The sequence below is a fragment of the Pezoporus wallicus genome, unplaced genomic scaffold, assembly GCF_028554395.1.
Source record: "Pezoporus wallicus isolate ANWC-B61680 ecotype Strahan unplaced genomic scaffold, APGP_CSIRO_Pwel_v1 contig_4238, whole genome shotgun sequence".
In the NCBI taxonomy this organism is placed as follows: Eukaryota; Metazoa; Chordata; class Aves; order Psittaciformes; family Psittacidae; genus Pezoporus; species Pezoporus wallicus.
In genome coordinates, this window is record NW_026637932.1 from 2,316,642 (window position 1) to 2,336,158 (window position 19,517).

General features: G+C 37.8%; 1 protein-coding gene across 3 annotated transcripts; it reads left to right on the forward strand.

Annotated features, from left to right (window-relative positions):
- Positions 1-686: 686 nt before the first annotated feature.
- On the forward strand, positions 687-17,756 carry SPATA1 (spermatogenesis associated 1). 3 transcript variants are annotated; one of them, XM_057408340.1, is made up of 13 exons: positions 687-1,449; positions 2,364-2,470; positions 5,928-6,045; positions 8,102-8,155; positions 8,249-8,579; positions 8,691-8,942; positions 10,234-10,360; positions 10,502-10,562; positions 11,163-11,280; positions 12,250-12,375; positions 14,234-14,403; positions 16,298-16,396; positions 17,224-17,756. In XM_057408340.1, exons 1-13 carry the CDS (start codon positions 1,414-1,416, stop codon positions 17,317-17,319), a joined length of 1,695 nt encoding a protein of 564 aa, XP_057264323.1. In that variant the 5' UTR covers positions 687-1,413; the 3' UTR covers positions 17,320-17,756. The 3 variants fall into 3 exon arrangements, with proteins under 3 accessions (XP_057264323.1, XP_057264326.1, XP_057264324.1); XM_057408343.1 differs by lacking the exon at positions 12,250-12,375; XM_057408341.1 differs by lacking the exon at positions 8,102-8,155.
- The last annotated feature ends 1,761 nt before the right edge of the window (positions 17,757-19,517 follow it).

Genomic DNA, 19,517 nt, shown 5'->3' on the forward strand with positions numbered 1-19,517 from the left:
AACGGCCGCCGCGCCCAGGGCCGGGGGTGCCGGTGCCGCGGGGGGCGCTGCGGGACCGCTGGCGGGCGGGTGTGATGCCCTGTGGGCAGTGGGTGTTCGGTGCGAGCTCGGTGTGCCCGGGAGGGGGCACCGCCTGGAAGCACAGAAACGAAACGCCTCCTTCCCCATGCGTCTATAAAGTGGGTTTAAAATAAGACTGGTAGGACCAAGGTGGGGAATCTTGGAGAGTTACTAGTTTGGAGCTTATTTTGAGATGCAATGGAGTTACCAACTTTGCTCCTGTCAGCATGTTCGGGTCTTGACAGCAGCCTAGAGGTGAAGGGTGTTCACCACAAAATGTGCCCAGGAGTGACGGTGAAGCCTTGGCTAATGGCATGGGGCAAAGCATGTTGTCATGCAAAGTGCAGTAACCTGCATGTGTACAGGGACTAACGGGAGGAACCTGTGCTGAAACCTGCTGTGTCTTTGGTTGGGAATAACTGGGGAAAAGATGGGATGTTACAGTGAGGTTGGTTGTGAGAGCTTGTGTGGTGTACTTGTGAAGGGGCAAGTAAAGACCTTTGTAAGCAGGTGCTTTCTGCTGACATGGGGAAATCTTATTTCCACCTCATGGAGCCAGAGTGAGACTTGGAAGGTTGTCTGGAAGGTCTGGTCACATGTGCCCAAGAAAAAGTGAATTGGAAATAGCAGGAGTATGAGGGAGAGCTGCAAGATGATCAGGACAACAGTGAGGCATTGAGCAGACTGAAAATCAGGTGGTTTGTAACCTCTGAGGTGCTGGAAGAGCCTCCAAAGAGAGGAAACTCATAAAAAGGTTAAGGCAAAACCATGGTTTATGGAAGGATTTTTCTGGCATGGTCACCCAGAACAGTCAGGTTTGCTTGGAATACTGTGTTTGGCCAGCACAATATGCTGTACATGTGGCTTGGCTGCAGTTCACAATAATTGTCCCTTTATCAGAGATAAACACAGATCCTGCAAGAATCCCATTTTGTGGGGATTTAGGTCTTTGTTTTTAGGAAAGCAGTACAATGTGTAGAAAACCACATGCAATCAAAGAGTCTTTATGAAAGGGGAGAAAATGGTAAGAGAAAATACTCCAGCGCAGATCTGCGGGAGCTTCAGGGCTGTGATTAGCAGTTCCCCGGTTACTTAGGTGATACTCATTGTGTAGAAGGTGTGGTTGAGTCTTGTTTGTCTGCAGTTAGCTGGAACTTTCCGTTTCAGCACAGAAACTACTTTCCCATTTTCATAAATGGAAAGAAGAACAGTAAGTGAAAATAAAGGATATTAATGGAGTAACTGCTCTTGTAACATCATCAATCATGAAACTCATTCTTAAAGACTGATTAACTCAAAAAGAAAATTATAAAGCCCACCTGTCATTTGCTGTGATCAAGTACAGGGAGCAACATGTTGTTCAGTCAAAGGAGACCTCAGACATCCCAGGTGAGAGTTCTTGTACTTTTCCATGAAGTGTTTTTTGATTTCACATTTAAAAATATAAAATATTACGAGAAGCGACACTGCACCATTTCTAGGAGACATGAGAGGGGAAAAAAGTGCTTTTAACATAGCATATATAGAAATTATTGTTTTCTAGTACATTTAGTAACATTTTCTAATTTTCTAGTTAAGTTTAATAACACAACAATTGCTGGAATATGTAATACAGCTTATTTCCATGGCTTCTAGTTATGGGAAATGTTTCATCCTTATCAATACCATCTAATTTTCAGTAAAAGTATCAAGATCTGGACATTAACAGTCCCACACCCGCCACAGGTTTGAACGCAGTCTAAGTGAACCTTGTTCAGAGCGTGCTTAGTTACTGTTTTTGCAGCCATTACCAGGAGCATTTCTGTGCTTCCAAGGTAACTAATATTATTAAGAACTGCCAGAAATATTTTGAATTCTTTTTCTTCTGGCAAGGTCAAGTTATGGTGCTATTTGGATACAGCTTTCAGGACTTTGCATTATTTATAAGAAGAACAAAGGCAGGATTTCAGCTGAAGTATTTATGTAACCAGGACATGCTCCAGAGTATCAAGTGTTTTTGGTAAACTGTCCGTTGCTGTCATAGTGACATAGAGCCGTAGCCCAGGCTCTCTTTTCTCTGATTTCCACTGAGAGCATTTCTAATGTGACTTAGTTTGATGTTGTCAGCTATCATTCAGTCACAAACTGCTCTACTCATTGCTGTTCTCACTATTTAGTCATCACTGTCAGATGGGTGCTCACTCTTCTAGTCCATCGAAGAAACCATTCCTGCCTCCAGAATTTGAAAGTCCACCTAAGCAAAATAAGGGAAAATAAGAGGGTTATAATATATCTACAGTTATGATTATATGTTCTTTATTTAGTTGGTGGAGTTTCATGTTTTTTATGTCCCAGAAGAAGTGTGGAACTTCAAGCTGAATACAGTTCCTGTAGCTCTTACTAGCAAATTCATCTCAGCCGGATTTATAAGGTGGGTATAGTCTTAGGGTTCATGTACATGGTAGGTCCTTTACATTGTCCTTTAATAATTTAGTTGAACTGTTGCTCTGTGAAGCACAATTACATCTGTCAGAAGAGACCTGTTCTTCAATAATTTCTGGAGAGTAAGTGATGCCCATGACTAGTGTTAGGTTTATTTGGATTTGTATCAGGCTTAGCTCCATTGCAGCCCTTGGTGTAAACCACTGAAACATACTTCCAGAGCAATGCTAGTATTTCTGCAGAATAATTCATGTTCTTAAATCACAGTCTTACATTCTTTCTGTCTACTTGAGCCTACTTATCAAAGTCTTGAGTTCTTTTTGCATATGGACCAGCCTGAAGACAGAGTGGCTTGATGAAGATAGGATAGCCTGTTAGTTCCCAGGAACAGGGATATGATGATCTGAGTTCTCTCAGTCCAAATAAAAAGCTTGAACCATGTTTCTCAAGGCAAAGCATCACATCCCGTACAACTACCAGCACATCTTCTTTCTTCTTCAGTAGTATTTCTGAAAGATTGCACACAACACCATGTGCCATGTGTGCTTTCAAGTAGCTGTTTAGAGGAATTAGTGAAAGAATATCCCATGTCCTAGGCCCAAACCTCGTGCAATGAGCTGCAGTTATAATCTTTCACAGCTTTGAAAGTTTTTTTTGTACCCCTAAACACTTTACTCACAAATTCTGTGTGTATCTAGTGTGATAACAAGTTGTAGAAAAATCAAATAACGTAAAGATGAGTGGAGCTTTTACATGCACCTTGTCTGCTTCTGAGCAAAACCTGACAATTTAGCTTAAACTACGGGGAATATGGGTTTTAACTACTTTAAAATAGGGTTGTATTTTCTACTTAATACACTGTGTAGCTGAAAAGATTGACAGCAGTCAGGTATGAGCATGTGGGGCAGAATGTATTCATTCTCACAGCTTCTTTTGTTGAAAGGCTGCTCAAAACCAGAGGAAATAAGTGTATGTATCTGTTTTGTTTGCTGTTCTAGTCTCCAGCAGAGGTGCAAAATGCCTACAGCTGGAGTGGTAACTTCAGATCATTTCATATGATTGCACATCTGTCACTGCCCTCTGTTCTCTAGTGTAAATTTATTTCCCTGAGGCTCAGTTCTGAGGCATCAACTTAGGTGGGTTTATATCTGATGGGGTATTTGTTGCTTTCTAATGAGTTTTAAATAATTGCTAATTAATTATTCTATGGATACTCAGCAATGCTGCAGTACATTGCATTAGCAATAACTAGCACCTGGCCATTGTATCACTGTCTTTAAAAACAAAATTATTTTAAAAAAGCTTACTATGGAGAGGGGGAGAGAACAGCCTTGCTGGTACAAATGCTGTTTGGACATTGTTGATAGCACTGTCCAGTCGGCTTGACAATCCTAGTACTGTCTGAGTCAGTTTAACAAAGGATTCCTAGGACTAAGTACAGGCCACTTCCATTAACTATGAAATTAGAGGAAAGTATTAAGTGTGTAATTGTCTGTGGCCCTGAGCTCTTGTTCCCATGAACTTGATTTCTCAGCCTCTGTGATCTTTTATTTATTCCTCATTCCTCGCCACAGAAGCCATATGTTTGCTGTTTCCAGATGAGATAGCTGCAATGAACTCTAGTTTGCATTATCTTTAAAGGAACACCCTGAAGCAAAGGACTAGTCTTCTGCTAGCCAGTGGCAGAGAATAAGAAATATATCATAATATGCTCCTAGGCATTGCGCAGGCAAATAATTTGCAGATAAATTGCTGTCCTATATCTGAGGTTCTACCTAGATAGTTTTCTCACAGGGTACATTGTAGTTACTTAGATGTTTTCCCTGCTGTTCATAAAAACATAGATAAAGATTTCTAGGCTGTTTTGGACAGGCATTACCAATGAAGGATGTGCCATGATAGAATTTCCTCTGAAAGAGCTTGCATTTATTGGGTTTTGGAAGACAATTGAAGGAGTATGTCTTCTCTGAGACATCAGCTTGAAGAAAGGATAGTGCATGAGAGATACCTGAATTACAGATCATATGTGGTCTCACATAAGACCCTGGAAGGGTGTGTATTGAGTTATGTATCTATCACATATTTCTTTATACATTTGAAATAATTGACATTAGGGCTAATATCTGCAGCAAGTGTGGGCAAATAATGGCTGGGGAAGAAATAAACAGGAGCTAAATGTAAGAGGGAGGCACCAAGCAGTGTGGCCTCAGTGTCTCCTCTCTGCAAACTTTGGTCTCCTCTGCTGCATGCCTGTGCTACAAGGCAGATTTATCCCCTTGGGGAGATGCTCTAAGTCCAAGGTGTTTTAAATCATGCAAGGGAATCATTGTAGCCCATTGAAGTACTGTGTTTATGATATGAAACTGGCGGTGGTTTTACATACATAGGGTGTGAAATGAAAGCAAATAGGTCTGTCTGAAAGTGGAAACAAACCCTAACAGGTTAAAGTTGAAGACCGAAGTTGAAGGGATGGCATGTTCTTGTCCATACTGTTTAGTGAGAATGGCATGTGCTATCCCCCAAGCTATGTCTGTGCATTGCTTGAAGAGAGATAGCTGCCTGAGCCAAAATCATGCCTAGGTATTATACTAACAATCAGCATGGGTGATTGGCAGTCTCAGGCCTGAATTTGTTCCCCAGTTTATGACAAGAGCAATTAGAATTGCTTCTGATATCCTGGAGAGCTTTTGCGTGCCTCTTGCACATTTGGTTTTATTCTGTGGAGCTTTTTATTCTACAGTGACTTTTATACTGAACTCATTACTTTAATATTTGCATGGTTTCCAGTAGTACATTAAATGATGCAATTCATATTTGCATCAGCTCTTTCATCCTCAAATTAGGGTGGAAATGTTCACACTGCAGTGTTTGGTTTTGATTTAAAATGCATTTGCATGTACACATGCACACACCCAACTGTCAATTTGTGTTGGAGAAGACAAAATGAAAGAACTGTGCCTGCTATTTAAAGTGGACAGTAATGTAGTCTTCTCTAGCCCTTAGTGCTTGAAGGGGTATGTTCTACAGTCCTAGACTGGCCCCATGAAACATCATCACCTATATGGAAACACATGATTGTAGTTTCTAATGTTTCTGTTACCCATCTGCAGATGAGCAAGAGCATTCTGAAGGAGCAGTTTTCAAATTTCAGCTATTTCCATATTATCCCTTTTTATGGGGTTCCTAAAATATGAATGTTGCTAGTTAATGTCATGACAGCCTTTGTAATACAGTCTACCATAACCTGATACGATGTTCTGACTCTAGCACACAAGGACTTTCTGGCCTGTATGTAGTTGGACAGTAGTCATTTCCAGGACATAGTTCCCATTTTTGGTCATTCTGTCCATGCAAGCCAGTATGTATATAGCATTATCTTCCCCCTCTTACTAACTAGCCATCATTATTTGATCTTACAGATGTATTAATGAATAACAACATTCTAGGGTATCTCCTCACATCACATTAAGAGTGCTACGGGAGAAGCTTGGAGAGTACCTGGGTGGAGTTTCAGCTGCAGATAAATTCAGATTTTTAAAATGCGTTGGGAAAAGACTAGCAGTGGTAAGTTAATACTTGTTTTCTTTAATGCTCTTTTGTTTTACAATGTCAACCACGTTCCTGCAGATTAGATTAGATAAACAAAATACATAAAAAGGAGATAACCTCAGGAGCACTGTTACCATTTCGGTTTTTTAAACATGCCGGAGCGTAAGTTCCTGTAAGAACACATCTCCAAATACAAAGGCACAGCTGGACAGGTATATTAGAAACGCCCTTTAAACCATCATATGTAATTAGTTGCCATCCAGTGAAAACATGTTAGTTTTGATAAGTCAGTGGATTAAATATGACAAATCTTGTTGCATTAAAAAAAATCCCCTTAAGGTCATTATTACCAGTACATGTTTGGGAAGATGGAAGTTGAAGAATTTACAAGGGTAGCTGAGTAAGTCAGAGTTCCTCTAATGGTTCTTGCTGTGACCTGCCCAAAAGCCTTTAAAAGATGAGTCTCTGGATGTACATGTGTTCCACTAATTAGTCCAGTAGTACAGCCTGAAATGCATGTAATCAACCCCCTAAATTTCTGAATCATAGCTATTCCTCATGTTGATTCTTTGTATATTTATACCTTAGAAACTATAGCTAAAGATTAAATACCCTTGAAAATCAGTCCAACTGAAAGTTTCTTCTTGTAACACGCACAGACTTAAGTCGTATGTGCAAGTATAGAATACTTCTTTCTCCTCTCATTTCACCTGTCTCTCGTGGACCTGTAAATTAATTCCAGGCTGGAAATTTGGTGTCATTCTTTTAGTTACCACTAAAATTACTCACACAGAAGACTAGAGTAGATATAGAGTAATATGCAAAAAAACAGGTGGAAAAACTTAAAGACTGGGACACAATCTGAATCTGAAAATGTGCATATGTCTTCAAAGAATTCAGGTCTTTTAAACTGGATGACCATAAGTAAGATGGTGTATTTTCTTTCCCACTGATAGTTCTGAGATAAATGGAGAAATTTTCCAGCTTCTTTTAGAATGTCAGCGAATTAATAAAATATTTTACTTTAATAGAGAATTAAAGATATTGGTAGATACAAATAAAGATTTTTAGTGATGAGTTAGACATATAATTTTAAGTTGGCGTATTTACTGTTGCTCGATGTTTAACATTATAACAAAGTGGAAAGCAATAAACCAACTAACTGGTTTATTTGTTATTTAGGGTCATGGTAACCTCATTGAATCATATCTCCATGATCAAATATTTGTTGACTGGTTTCTTACCCCCCAGTCTTCTGTTTCACAACAGTAACAATGTAAGCAATGCTAACAGCTGTACCCAACTTGCAAGTAAGGGTCTTTAAGTGGAAAAGAAATGTAAACCAACATAATGTTCATTTGCTCTTATTTTTCTTGCATATAGCCCATGTCTCTAATAGTAGCATTGCCTGGCCATTACTGAGAATAAAATTAGGCACCATGTTTAGTTCAATTTCATTATTTAAATGTAAACACAGATTTTATTTATTGGTTGTTTTTTTTTTTTTTGTTTTTGTTTTCATCTCATCTTACAAATTTACATTGATTATCTTAGACTTTGGTTTTAGGACAAAATTTGTTGAAATCTAAAAGGATGTTTGTATCATATGAAGAGTATAAATAGATAGTATAGATATTTTTTTCTACATACATTAAATATTTTGCACTATTAGGTAAATAGAGAAAATTATGTGAGAGTCAGCATTTCTAGTCAGATTCATCTTGAAGCAACTACTGGTAAAGAAAGTCAGTGACTTTCTTCTGCTGTGACTGTTGGATCAGCTTCCTTGAACCATAAGAGAAAGTGCAAAATATATTGAGTACATCCATGCACTCTTGTGGGTCTGAGATTTTGAAAAACAAACAAAATAAAGTTTCAGTGCTATGTCAGAAAATACAATAGTAGTCTGTGTTCCTTCCTCCCCATGAGGCCATTACAGAAGACAAATAGTGCTGGTTCTGAAAAAATGTACTATGTAAAGAGGATGATAGAATAAAGAAATTAAGTGATATGCAACATTGTTGATAAAAAAGTATTTTATTGGTTACACTTCCATACTTTACCTTCCAAGGTGAAAGCAAAACAAGAAACAGAGCTGGAACTGAAGTCGTTTGCTCCACCTTATGTATGTATTGAATGGCTTTTAAGGTATCATTTTCAGAAATTTTTTACATTGTACATGTCATCTCATGTCTGATGAATATACTGCATATTTTAGGCACTTTATCCTGAATTATATTTATTACCTGAAGTGGAATACTTTGAAGGTGTTTATGCATTATCAGCATCAACTCAACAAAGCCATCACTTTAATGGAGAAGCTAACAGGCCTGATCATAAATCAGGATTATCCAGTCTTCCCCAACAAAAACCTGAAACAAGCAAACAATTTTTAGAAAGCATACAAAGCAGTAATCAGCTAGAAAATAAAGAAGTGCATGGTCCTGTGGAATGGGGAGAGAAAGAACCTGTTCCAGTTTTGCACACAAATAATAAGCAAGACCATAACAACAGGATTCAAGAAAATCATATACAGCTTAGAGAAGAAGGTAAGTTTAACCAATGTAGTGAAGGAGGACGATGAAGGAGAAGCATAAATACTATGGTTAACATTTACAGTAAAATAACATTTCTGTTTTCTAATATCAATTATTATGCAGATCAAAATGGATCCAATGGATCTTTCATCACACCAAATCAGTCAAATCCTGCAGATGATTTGGAGTCTGGAAAGAGTGATATGGTATTACAGACCTCTCAGCAAAATCATCTTAGCCAAGATCAAAAAGAGCATAACACTCCTAAGTGGAATGATGAAGCCAAAGGAACCACTCTTATTCTTCATGTAAACCACAGTGATGAACAATGCCAGAATAATCAAACACCCCAAAATCACATCAAGTACCAAAAGGGTACAACTGTTTATTGTCATCCTTCTGCTAAAGCATGTATTTAGAAAGTGGGCAGAGTAAAGCTTTGTTTTAAGAAATCTATAATTAAAGCATGGGTTGTAATACTGCTATCAGAACAATATTCTGATTTTTAAAATAATAATAATGTCTTTCAAAGAGCTATAGTTTTAAATTGGGTAAGTCATAGAATCATAGAGAAGTTAGGGTTGGAAAGGACCTTAAGATCTTTAAGTTCCAACCCCCCTGCCATGGGCAGGGACACCTCCCACTAAACCAGGTCACCCAAGGCTCTGTCCAACCTGGCCTTGAACACCGCCAGGGATGGAGCATTTACAGCTTCCTTGGGCAACCCATTCCAGTGCCTCACCACCCTAACAGGAAAAAACTACTTCCTTATATCCAATCTAATCTAATCTTCCTCTGTTGAAATTTTAACCTGTTACCCCTTGTCCTGTCACTACAGTCCTTCTTTATCACTGTGTACTGATATAGGGAAACACCACAATAATTGATACATTTGCCTAATTATATTAATATAATATAATAAGTAATATAATAATATTACTTAAATGACATATTCTTTGTGGTGTGTGTGGAGAGTTTATTAGAAAATGTTTTTATGGATGAATTATTAGTAATTTCAGTTTCCAATCATAACCTGTTAAAAATAGCTCTATCCCTTCATCATCATGTTAACTCGTATTATGTATGAAACCACTTAATACACAAATCTATATATGTAAAGGTATAACTGAAAAGTTTTCCATAACTTTATTTTGAATGGTGAAGGATATAGGATTTTGTAGTAGTAAAGGTAAAGTCTGTCAGCAATTTTATTTTGAAATACTTATTGTATATATTTTGAAGCAAAAACCATTTATTCGTTAACATTTAAATTCAAAACATTTTGCTCTCCCTTTCTATGCTGCTCCCTCCTCTGTAGGGGATCTTCAGTCTCTAAAAGGCAGAAAGCATTAGATAAGGAATTAGTGTAGGGAGGGTGAAATAACTGAGTGGTTTCCTTATCTGTCAGAATGTTTCTTGTACTGGTTACCACAACTAATTACATACAAATTCTCCAAATAAAACCACCTTGGTTTTTATTTTTTTTCTTCCCTTTATTTCTTTCTTCTGTTATTCACTCATTTCCAAACCCCAGAGATAACATTATTTATTGGATCAGTTCACTAAATTTCTAATACAGGTTGGAAAGCCCAGGCATTAACAGTCAAAACATCTTGAATTTTATGAGTGTAATCTATATATTTTGATCATCACTATCCTGTCACAGAACTAACAAACATGGGTAGTAATCACCACTTAAAAGATACCAAACTAAGAAAAGACAGAACACAGGATGCTGGAATTCTTAAAATAATGGAAGACCAAGCCACAGAATATGCATGCAAAAAACAAAGGTTAGTAAATAATGATTCTACTAAAACATTTGGATAATATTAATTCATAACCAGACTTCAGATAAATGAAGGAAAATGGGGGGGTGGGGGTGGTGGAATTAATTACACAAATTTTCACTTGCTGCTTTGATTTAATTTTAGCTTGTTGCAGTACAGAACTAGCAAGTCTATAGCTAATCCTGGTAAAAAACTGGATAATCAGGTATGTTTTTCAAGGTAACATATTCTCAGTAATATTGAGCAATAAACATAGTTCTCCACCTAGACATATTTTATAAGAGAGGTAAGTCACTAGAGAGATTAAATTCTCAAATGTAGATTTGAGAGTAATTGAGAAAAGTCAATTCATGCGCTGCTACTTTTTGGTAAAGAAAAATCAACTATATTTCTCAACAATGAAATCATCAGAAGTTATAACTCTAGTCATAATTTAACAGGAACTACATATATAATAACTATCTCAGTCTTATTAATGTTAGCCTGTTATTCCTCGTCTTGCAGAGAGTGTCAATGACTTGTGGGGCTGTAGACATGGACAAGAACAATTAGCCATAGTCTATGCTTTTGTCCACATGTTCTCTGTGATGCAAGTGTTCAGTGTTCTGGTTTTATTTGCAGAGGTCCATCTGTTTGTAATTTAGTAATCATTTGTACTGGTAACAGAATAAAAAAGCTTATATGCAGAATTCAAATTCATCCCTGACATCCCTCATGTTCAGTGAGACCACTTTCAGAGCATATGTCTAATGGAGCTATTCAGGATTATGGGTTATGTACTTACAGTTGTGTCTTTTGACTCTAGGCTGGTGAAAACAAGCAAAATCCTCTTAGTTGTCCAAAAGAATATATTTCACCTCCTAATCTACCTTTCCTGACATTTTCTGTAAATCCAGATCAAGTTCCTGCAATTCAGACAGCAAGTGAGTATATGATTCCAAGAAATTGCATGAAGTGAAAACAGGCTGAGCGAATTGGGGATGTTCAGCCTAAAGAAGAGAAGGACCCAGGGAAACCCTTTCAGGAAACCCTGCTGCCTTTCAGTACCTAAAGGGGTTGACAAGAAAGCTGAAGAGGGACTTTTTACAAGGGCACATAGTAATAGGGAAAGGGGGAATGGCTTTAAACTGATATAAGGTAGATTTATATTAGCTGTTAGGACAAAATTCTTTCCTGTGAGGGTGCTGAGGCACTGGTACAAGTTGTGTAGAAGCTGTGGCTGCCCCATCCCTGGCAGTGTTCAAGGCCAGGTTGGACAGGGCTTGGAGCAACCTGGTCTAGTGGAAGGTGTCTCTGCCCGTGGCCGGGGTTGGAACTGGATGAGCTTTAAGGTCCCTTCTAACCCAAACTGTGCTATGATTCTATGATAACAATCAAGACTGAATAGTTAATGAAGACAGAAATACCTGGTTTGTGAAAGAATTTGTACATTCATTCATTCATAGTGTTGTTACAAATTTTAGTTTGTGGTGGGAAAGTTCCAGCTGTTTTGGGCTGTTCATAAAGCATGGCAGGTTCCCAGCACTACAAAACCCAGTTTGTGGACTTGGGGATGAAAGGAGAAAAGTGGGGAGATCAAATGAAATACTGCTCACTTAAGTGAGAATATAGCTAAGAAAAAACAATAGCAGTATTGCTGAGGATTCTCCACTGTGGTGGTGAAGTAGGAGGATAGTGAGAAGGTAAGTTACTGACCTGTTGTGACTAGTGGAAGTCTGTTCTGCTTATGACAACCTGGAGTTCAAGGCAAGATTTCACTGCAGTTTCTATCACAACATATTTTGAGCAGGTAATAGTCTTTTGGAGGCTTTTTTGGCTTCATATGGTTATGATTGATGCATTACAAAAATCTTCATTGATAGTATCCTGGTGCTTACTAAATATATCTTTAGAAAACAAGATGGTAGAACAATTGCAACAAATGAAGAAAGACAGAATGCACATGGAAAAAAATAGAGAAGAACTGATCAGAAAAGTTAAAGAGCTACTGGAACAACATAAGCTGAAAAGATACCATGGTATGCTTTAATTTATTTTGTAATTTGGAATGATAGAGAAATGACACTGAAACCAATATGAAAATATTTGTCTCCTTATCAGTGAGCTTAATTGCAGAGAGAGTAGTTCGCTAACCAATAGCTCCAACAAGGCTCACTTGTGTAATAGCGTGTTGAAAAGATTGAAGGTTGCAATGTTTCCTTCCACTTTTGTGATAGTCTTATAAACCTAAAAATATCCTGCTTTTATCCCAGGTCATACAGTGACCGGAAAGTTACTGCAGACCCCTTCACTCTTTGAAGCCCAGGGAAGCTGACATACTCTAAACCTGCCTGTAGCTGGTGCTTACAGAGGTTTTTACTGTGCTGATAGAGCTTCTAGTTAAATGGCCAGCATAATACTTTTTGTTCCTCCTATCTCATAGTATTCAGCTTATGGCATGGAAGTTACAAACCTGTCATGGCAAGCTTGACAAACCTTGTTTTTTTTTAATAAGTTAAAATCTCATTTAAATCCCACTCAAATTTTCTTTGTAAAATTATTTTCAAGTTTATACTTAAGTTATCCTCCCTAAGTCACATTCCAGTTAACCAGAAATGAGGTTTAATCACTTGGATGTTTGAGAGCATTCTCTTTGTATTTAAGTACAGCTAAATCACTAGGAGTCTCAGCTATTATTTGTAGTTTTGTTGAAACGAGAAGACAATTCTTCTAGTTATTTTCCAAGGGCATGGTTTTACACTGCACTCTCCAGCATGGTGAGGTTGGAAAAAAAACACAACAAAAACTTGAGTACTTGAAGCAGTGAATCTGTAGTAGCATGGAGCTTCAAGGCAAGGTAATTTACCCCACTGAGGTAAGCCCTAAGTTGCTCCTGTGTTGTCTTAAATTATGTTATACAGTTAGGTAAAATAAAGGTTATTTCACATGCATTCAAACAGCTTCTGCAGGTTTTTTAAGAAATGTCTTTACCTCTGAAATATTTTTATCAGACCTGTAGAGTTTCGTGAGTAAGTGCATTTGCAAACATGCCTCTTCACAAGGTATGAAGAGAAGGGCATGTTCTGTAGGAACAGCTGTCTTGTCTATATTTAATACCCTCCTAAGGCTGCCATGCTGCCATGCCTAGTTACATACTGTATAGTCCTCCAGGAGCTGGGTTCTTTTAGGTAAGTTTCTGAGCAGCAGTTGTCCTGATTTCCTAAACTATGTTTTGAAAGAAGGAATCACTTAAGACACTGCAGACTAGTAGATGTATGCGGCTGTAAGACAACCACACTAAATACAGGGGAAATTGTGTGCCAGCTGTAGACATCACATTATCAACATAGGAGGAATCATAGTGTCCTGGGTTACAGGTTACCTGACTGGGTTTAAACCACGACACATAGTTAAGTGTACAGGTAAATAACTGTTTCCCATAATCTTGGGGCTTTTGTACTGTTCAAATTCTCTGGCCCTGCAGAGCTCAAATTTTGTGTAAGTCTACAGTGATAAATATCCTGCTACAGTAAAGGCATGAACTTCAGGCTGTGGTGGGCATCAGGTCCTCACAGGTCAGGAGCACCTACTGTGCAGCTGAAACCTGCAGAACACCACCCAAGCTGAAATTTTGGGGTTGGACCTTGTGTGGTATCTTGGTGGACAGAGAGAGCCTTTTGTTGCAGGTGATTGTGCAGAAAATCAGTTGCATTTACAGTGAATGTAATTTCAATGAAGATTTTTCACTAAATGCTTTTTTAAAAAGAAACCTACTGCCATCTTTTAATGTGTGCATTGGCCAACTGCATCTTTTTAGGTCAGTTGGTCATTACTGTCTTCAGCAAACCTTATGATAAGATGAACAAGACCAAAAAGTATTACTGTTTTCCTGTGTAGTTTGTGAGGAATGGAAAAAGCAGTATTTTGAAACTAAGAAAGCTACGGTTCCCCTGGAGGATGCTTTAAACAAACTGCAGCAAGATTTAGAGCTTTACCACCAGAAATTACTCTTGCAACAGGAAGCCAGAGATAGCCGAAAACGACCAAATAATATGACAAACTCCAAGGTATTTGCTTGTGTTATTTTAATCTCTCTTTTTACACAGCCTATTTGTTTTTTTTTTTCTATAAAGTAAGAAGTTAATCACCAAACAATGTAAACTAGCTTTAACAGCCAAATATAGTATATAGAATTCCTTCAGCCCACACTTCTTAAAAAGAAGTTCTTGAGTCTGAGCATTTGATTCTTTATGCTTTGTGCTTCCACAATACCTTCTTGTAACTAAATGCATTTCATTCAGTATGATTAATGAATTGTTCAGTTCTATATTGTTTTCATCCCAGATTTCACTTACAGAGGTAGTGAATTCTGTTTGGGAGGACGAGATGTGTCTGAGGCTTGTAGGGTGGTTGCACCTAACTATTGTGCAATCGAGTCTCACATTATCTGGGTGCCAAATCACAGGATGTTCAGAGAGGAATTAAAAAAAGATGAGAGGGGGAAACGCACTTCACAACAGTTGTATCTGTAAATGTGTTAATGAAATCAGGTCTGTTGGCGAATCTGAAGCTAGACTAGGAAAAACCAGTGTCCCTTTCTTGTATCTGAAAAGTTGGAGAGTGTGTATACAATCTAAGAGTATATATTATATACAAATGTGTATTATTTGACCTATGTGAATATAAATACCTACAATATAAAAATATTATTAGGGTTGGTATTACATTATATAATCAGGTATGTTCAGATATTTTATTGCTCCTTTTGGGGGGAGATACCAGGGGTTTTTTTAGGTCTCTCTGGCTAGGCACAAAGAGTCCTTACGCGGAAGATATGCACAGGTTAACATGCCTATAGTGGTTATTTGTTGGCTGGCACACAGAAGATAGATAGCAAGGATTTAATTAGCTATTAGGCTAAGCACAAGTATGCTCTCCACCCCTTGTAAGCTACGTGCTGGGCAGGCATCAGTCAGGTGGGAAGAGTTGGGCTCTGGGGAACAGATCCCACTGTTGCTGGTTTCCCCTCTTCCACCAGCTTTGTCTTCACTGGTGACTCAACCCAACACCACAGTGATTCCTCAGTAGCCCCCAACTAATCTGACAGCCCTGCCTGGTTTCCTCCTGCATGACAGTGTACCTTTCATGCTTTCCTAGTGGTCTGGGCCAGGGTTACACAGCCATGCAGTGTCAGAGCTGGGACTTGGACCCTTGCACTCAGGCAGCTACACCTCTGGGTGGGAAGAAGCTTCCAGCAGGAGCTCACAGATGAGAGGCTGCAGATACCACTTAATGATTCCTTGTATGGCAACTTGATTGCATTATTTGCTTCAGGTGGCACTTTAATAGAATTTTTAATGGCTTGGAACATCAAGAGATTACCACATGCACATCCACACCCACCACTGTGTTACTGACATCAAGGGACCATGGCTGACTTCAGAACCCACATTTGAAAACATGAATTTCAGTTTTACAGGTTAATTCAGTGATAGGCCCACCCACACCTACTGCTGAAATTATGTGCTGTATAAACTGGAGATCACCTGCACTAAACATTACATGAGTGTAGTAATTCCATCAATAAATGTACAGTGACAGAGTGATGCTAAGCCTGAGAAAGAAATTATTTGATGTATGCCTTTTTATTATAAATGGGGAGTAGCCATAAAAGATAATTGCAAAACAGTGTGCTGTTACTCAGGAGAACTGATCTGGATCTTAACTTCCTAAAGCAAAAGGGAGTGGAAAAAACTCTGTACCCAGGTGAAAGGCTGACAGCAGAAGGGAGCTGCCCCCTCTTGGAGAGCTGACTGCTTACAGACCAGAGGCAGCCCAGTACACTTTGACAACTGGAGGAAAGTAGGGGAGCTGGAATGAGTTTAGAGAATTGTTTCTGAGTGGTCAAATGCACTAATGCTGTACTTTTACCTTTTGTTATTTCTGTTCTTTTCAATACAGAATTATACAATCATCCAGATTACTACAGTGCAGCCTGAACTCGTTCTACTGAGGAGGAAGCTGGATGATACAAAAATGAAACTTGTAATAGTAATTAAGGTGCTCTGCCTTTTAATTAAAACAGTCAAAATGTTACTATGTATAAAAAAACCCTTAGATCTTCCCAAACATAAAATGATTTCCTAAAGAGTTTTTGTTTTATGTGTTAGCTTTATGGTGTTAGTTGCCATTGTAACTTTATCACTTGAGCCAAATTTCTCCAGAACACCAGGTTATTAAATGATTTTGAATGTCTAGCATTCAACCAACTTAGACTTTCGAGTTACTATGTAGGCTAAGCTTCACAGTCTTTCATAAAATGCCATTTCACTTAAGAGGTAACTGAAGGAACATATTGATGAGGCACTGGTCAGTATTAAGACTGTGGCTAAGAATAAAAAAGTAAAAAATTAAAAAAGAGAATCTCTCTCAAAGCAGACAGCAGTCCTCTTCATCTGCTTTATTCCATACCAGTGCTGCCTATGGCTCCCTTTGGAAGGAAGATAATGGTATAGACCTTCATACTGGACAGCTTTTCAGCTTTGAGTGCTTGAAATAGGAGGCCTCTACATCACAGGAACTGCCCATGCCCCTGTTTACTGTGTAATGGAGGCTGGATGTACTCATTATGCCTCCTCCATTGTATAACAAGGAGTGGAAAGAACAATGAATTGCACAGTTGTCTCTTAAAAACACCAGACCACTACAGAAGAAAGTATTGCTAGAACTAGGCTACCTAATTAGACATGTAATTTTAAGAATGAAAGATGTATCCTGTATTCAGCCATCCTGTGTAAAATTCAGTCTTAGTTATATAAACCCATATGCATGTCAACTCCAAAAATTTCCTTAAATTGCAATTCCTTAAACTACTGGTTCTTCTGCAGATGAGAAAGCAGGCAGCATCTGATTTACGAGTGCTGAGAGCAGAACTGACACAGAAGAAGATTCATTCAGCTTTAATTCGCCGGTCCAGAAAATGAGGGATTTAAGAGGATGGCATGCTTTAACAGCCATAAAGTCCCCAGAAGCTCTGTAATGTTTATAGAAGATCAGAATTACAGAACATTTGCTTGTATGTTCTTGAAATTATCTTGTAAAAAGACACCAACTATATAAATGTTGTGGAATTTGTATAATAGGGTACTGAGGTACTGCGGCTCACTTTTTACATCTCACTTTTAATATAACATTAGTCAGCTACTTAAATATACAGTTTAACCTAGTAACATGTCTAAAACAAAGTGATTTTAAAAGTGCCAATTAGTGAATTGTGTAACATCACATTGGTATGCTGATGTTCTTTCATTAACAAAATACCTACCAAGAAAATAAACCTATAATCTATAACTTCCTGTTCCTATTTTCAGGCACACACATTTTTGGAAAATGATTAAAATCAATCTTCTGTAGAACTACACCATCAAGAATCCTTTATTTAGCTATTTATTGAAATACATTTTTGTCACTATAAGTATGCTTATCTATAAATTGCCATATTATGAACAAAATCTCAGATGCTCTTACTTTATTTCATATCTAACCATTTTTGTTCCCTAATTAAGAAAGCCACATGGACATTAACCATCTTATGTAGTTAATAGAGGCAGCAAGCTATGTCTTGTACAAGCTATGATGATGATCCTGGTCCAACTTACAGTATTGCATATTCTGCCTTTCTTTAAATTCAAGCTCATGAATGTGCTTAGATAACAATTCTCTTTTTCTAGCTCTCATCTTTGCCTCTTTGCAGTACCCAATGTTATTATCTTAAGCAGAACAAATAATATGCTAGGAATTAATGTCACATAAAAGGCTGTATTTATTGGTGGAAGTGAAACACTAATGGGAAATCAGTAATAAACCAAGAAAATTATGCAACTCTCAAAAGGACTAATTTCAAACATCTTAGACAAACCACCCTTTTTCCAATTTATTTTCTTCAAGATAGGATTTACCAAATATTTTAGTGGGAAAGTATTAAATCTCTAAAGTTATTTGGCCTTCAGTTAGGAATCTGTAGGTCAGATGATCCACTCCAGAAGACCTCTCAGTTTCAAAAGTATCTCTCTCTCAGTATGTTACCATATGAATATAAATAGTAATACAAATTCTGAAGTGTCTGTATGTCAGGTAAATTTAACAGTTTCTCCTAACTAGTTCTAGCAGAGAGCCCTCTGATTTTCCAAGAGATTGCTTTTCCTTATATGAGAGCAGTATGCTTCCTGGTCTGCTTTCCATTTTCAGTAATATCAACTGGTCAGACACTCATATGAAGTCTTCTAGTCTTCTCCTCAGTAGCCATTATGGTAATGCTGCTATTCTGTGGTGTAAATATTCACCAAGGGGAAAAAGCTGAACCCAACCAACCAAAAAAAACCCCAAACCAACCCACAACTGACAACATATATCTAATTAAATAAAATGTTTAATTAATGGAGTCAACTTAAGCAGGGCACTTTAATCTGGTTGTGAAAGAGGCCTGAGAAGCAGAGAAGCAGTGTGGGCTGTAAGCTGTGGAACAAGTAAATCATAAACAGCCAATGCTGTTTACCAATCTTAATGAAGAAAGCATTTTATTTAGCAAAAAAAAATCCTGTAAACACCAATCTTTCTACCACTACATATATTTTAAAAAGTTAGCCAATTTCTCTAGGTTAATTATTTTAAGAAAAATATGAACTAGAAAGAAAATACATCTCATCTCAAAGGCAATACTGCACAAAAAACAAGTAACAACAGGCTACTGAATAAAGTTTAAAGTGTGTGGAAATTAGCAGCTCATTAAATAAGCTTCCGAGTTCTAGTTTTCAGGAAGTAAAGAAGTTTGCAATGGAAGAAGACATCATCCAAGTCCTCTCCCTGTTAATGCTCCTTCTTCATGATAAGGTCCAAGATTTTTGGCTTTTGAAACTAAGGAATTTACTGATACATAAACATGGTGAAACTGGAGTTTACTGAGCATTCTTTTCCAGCAGCAAGCCTGATAGAAACCTTAATGGCAACTACTTCATGTTATATAATTTCTTCAGTCCATAAAATATTTTCATCTCTAGAAAAGCAACCAAGTACAAGCACAAATTTCACCAAGCTGCATATAAGCAACAGCCTGTGTCTCCAGTATTCTGAGTTTAATCTGATCTGCAAGTGACTTACTTATGTAAAATACAAGTTGGGTGGG

Bases quoted from the DNA above. Each gene is read 5' to 3' on its own strand.
- SPATA1 (XM_057408340.1), top strand. From the start codon at position 1,414: ATGTTGTTCAGTCAAAGGAGACCTCAGACATCCCAG. The intron at 2,471-5,927 runs GTGGGTATAGTC...ACAACATTCTAG, and splicing joins ATCTCAGCCGGATTTATAAG to GGTATCTCCTCACATCACAT. The intron at 8,580-8,690 runs GTAAGTTTAACC...ATTATTATGCAG, and splicing joins TATACAGCTTAGAGAAGAAG to ATCAAAATGGATCCAATGGA.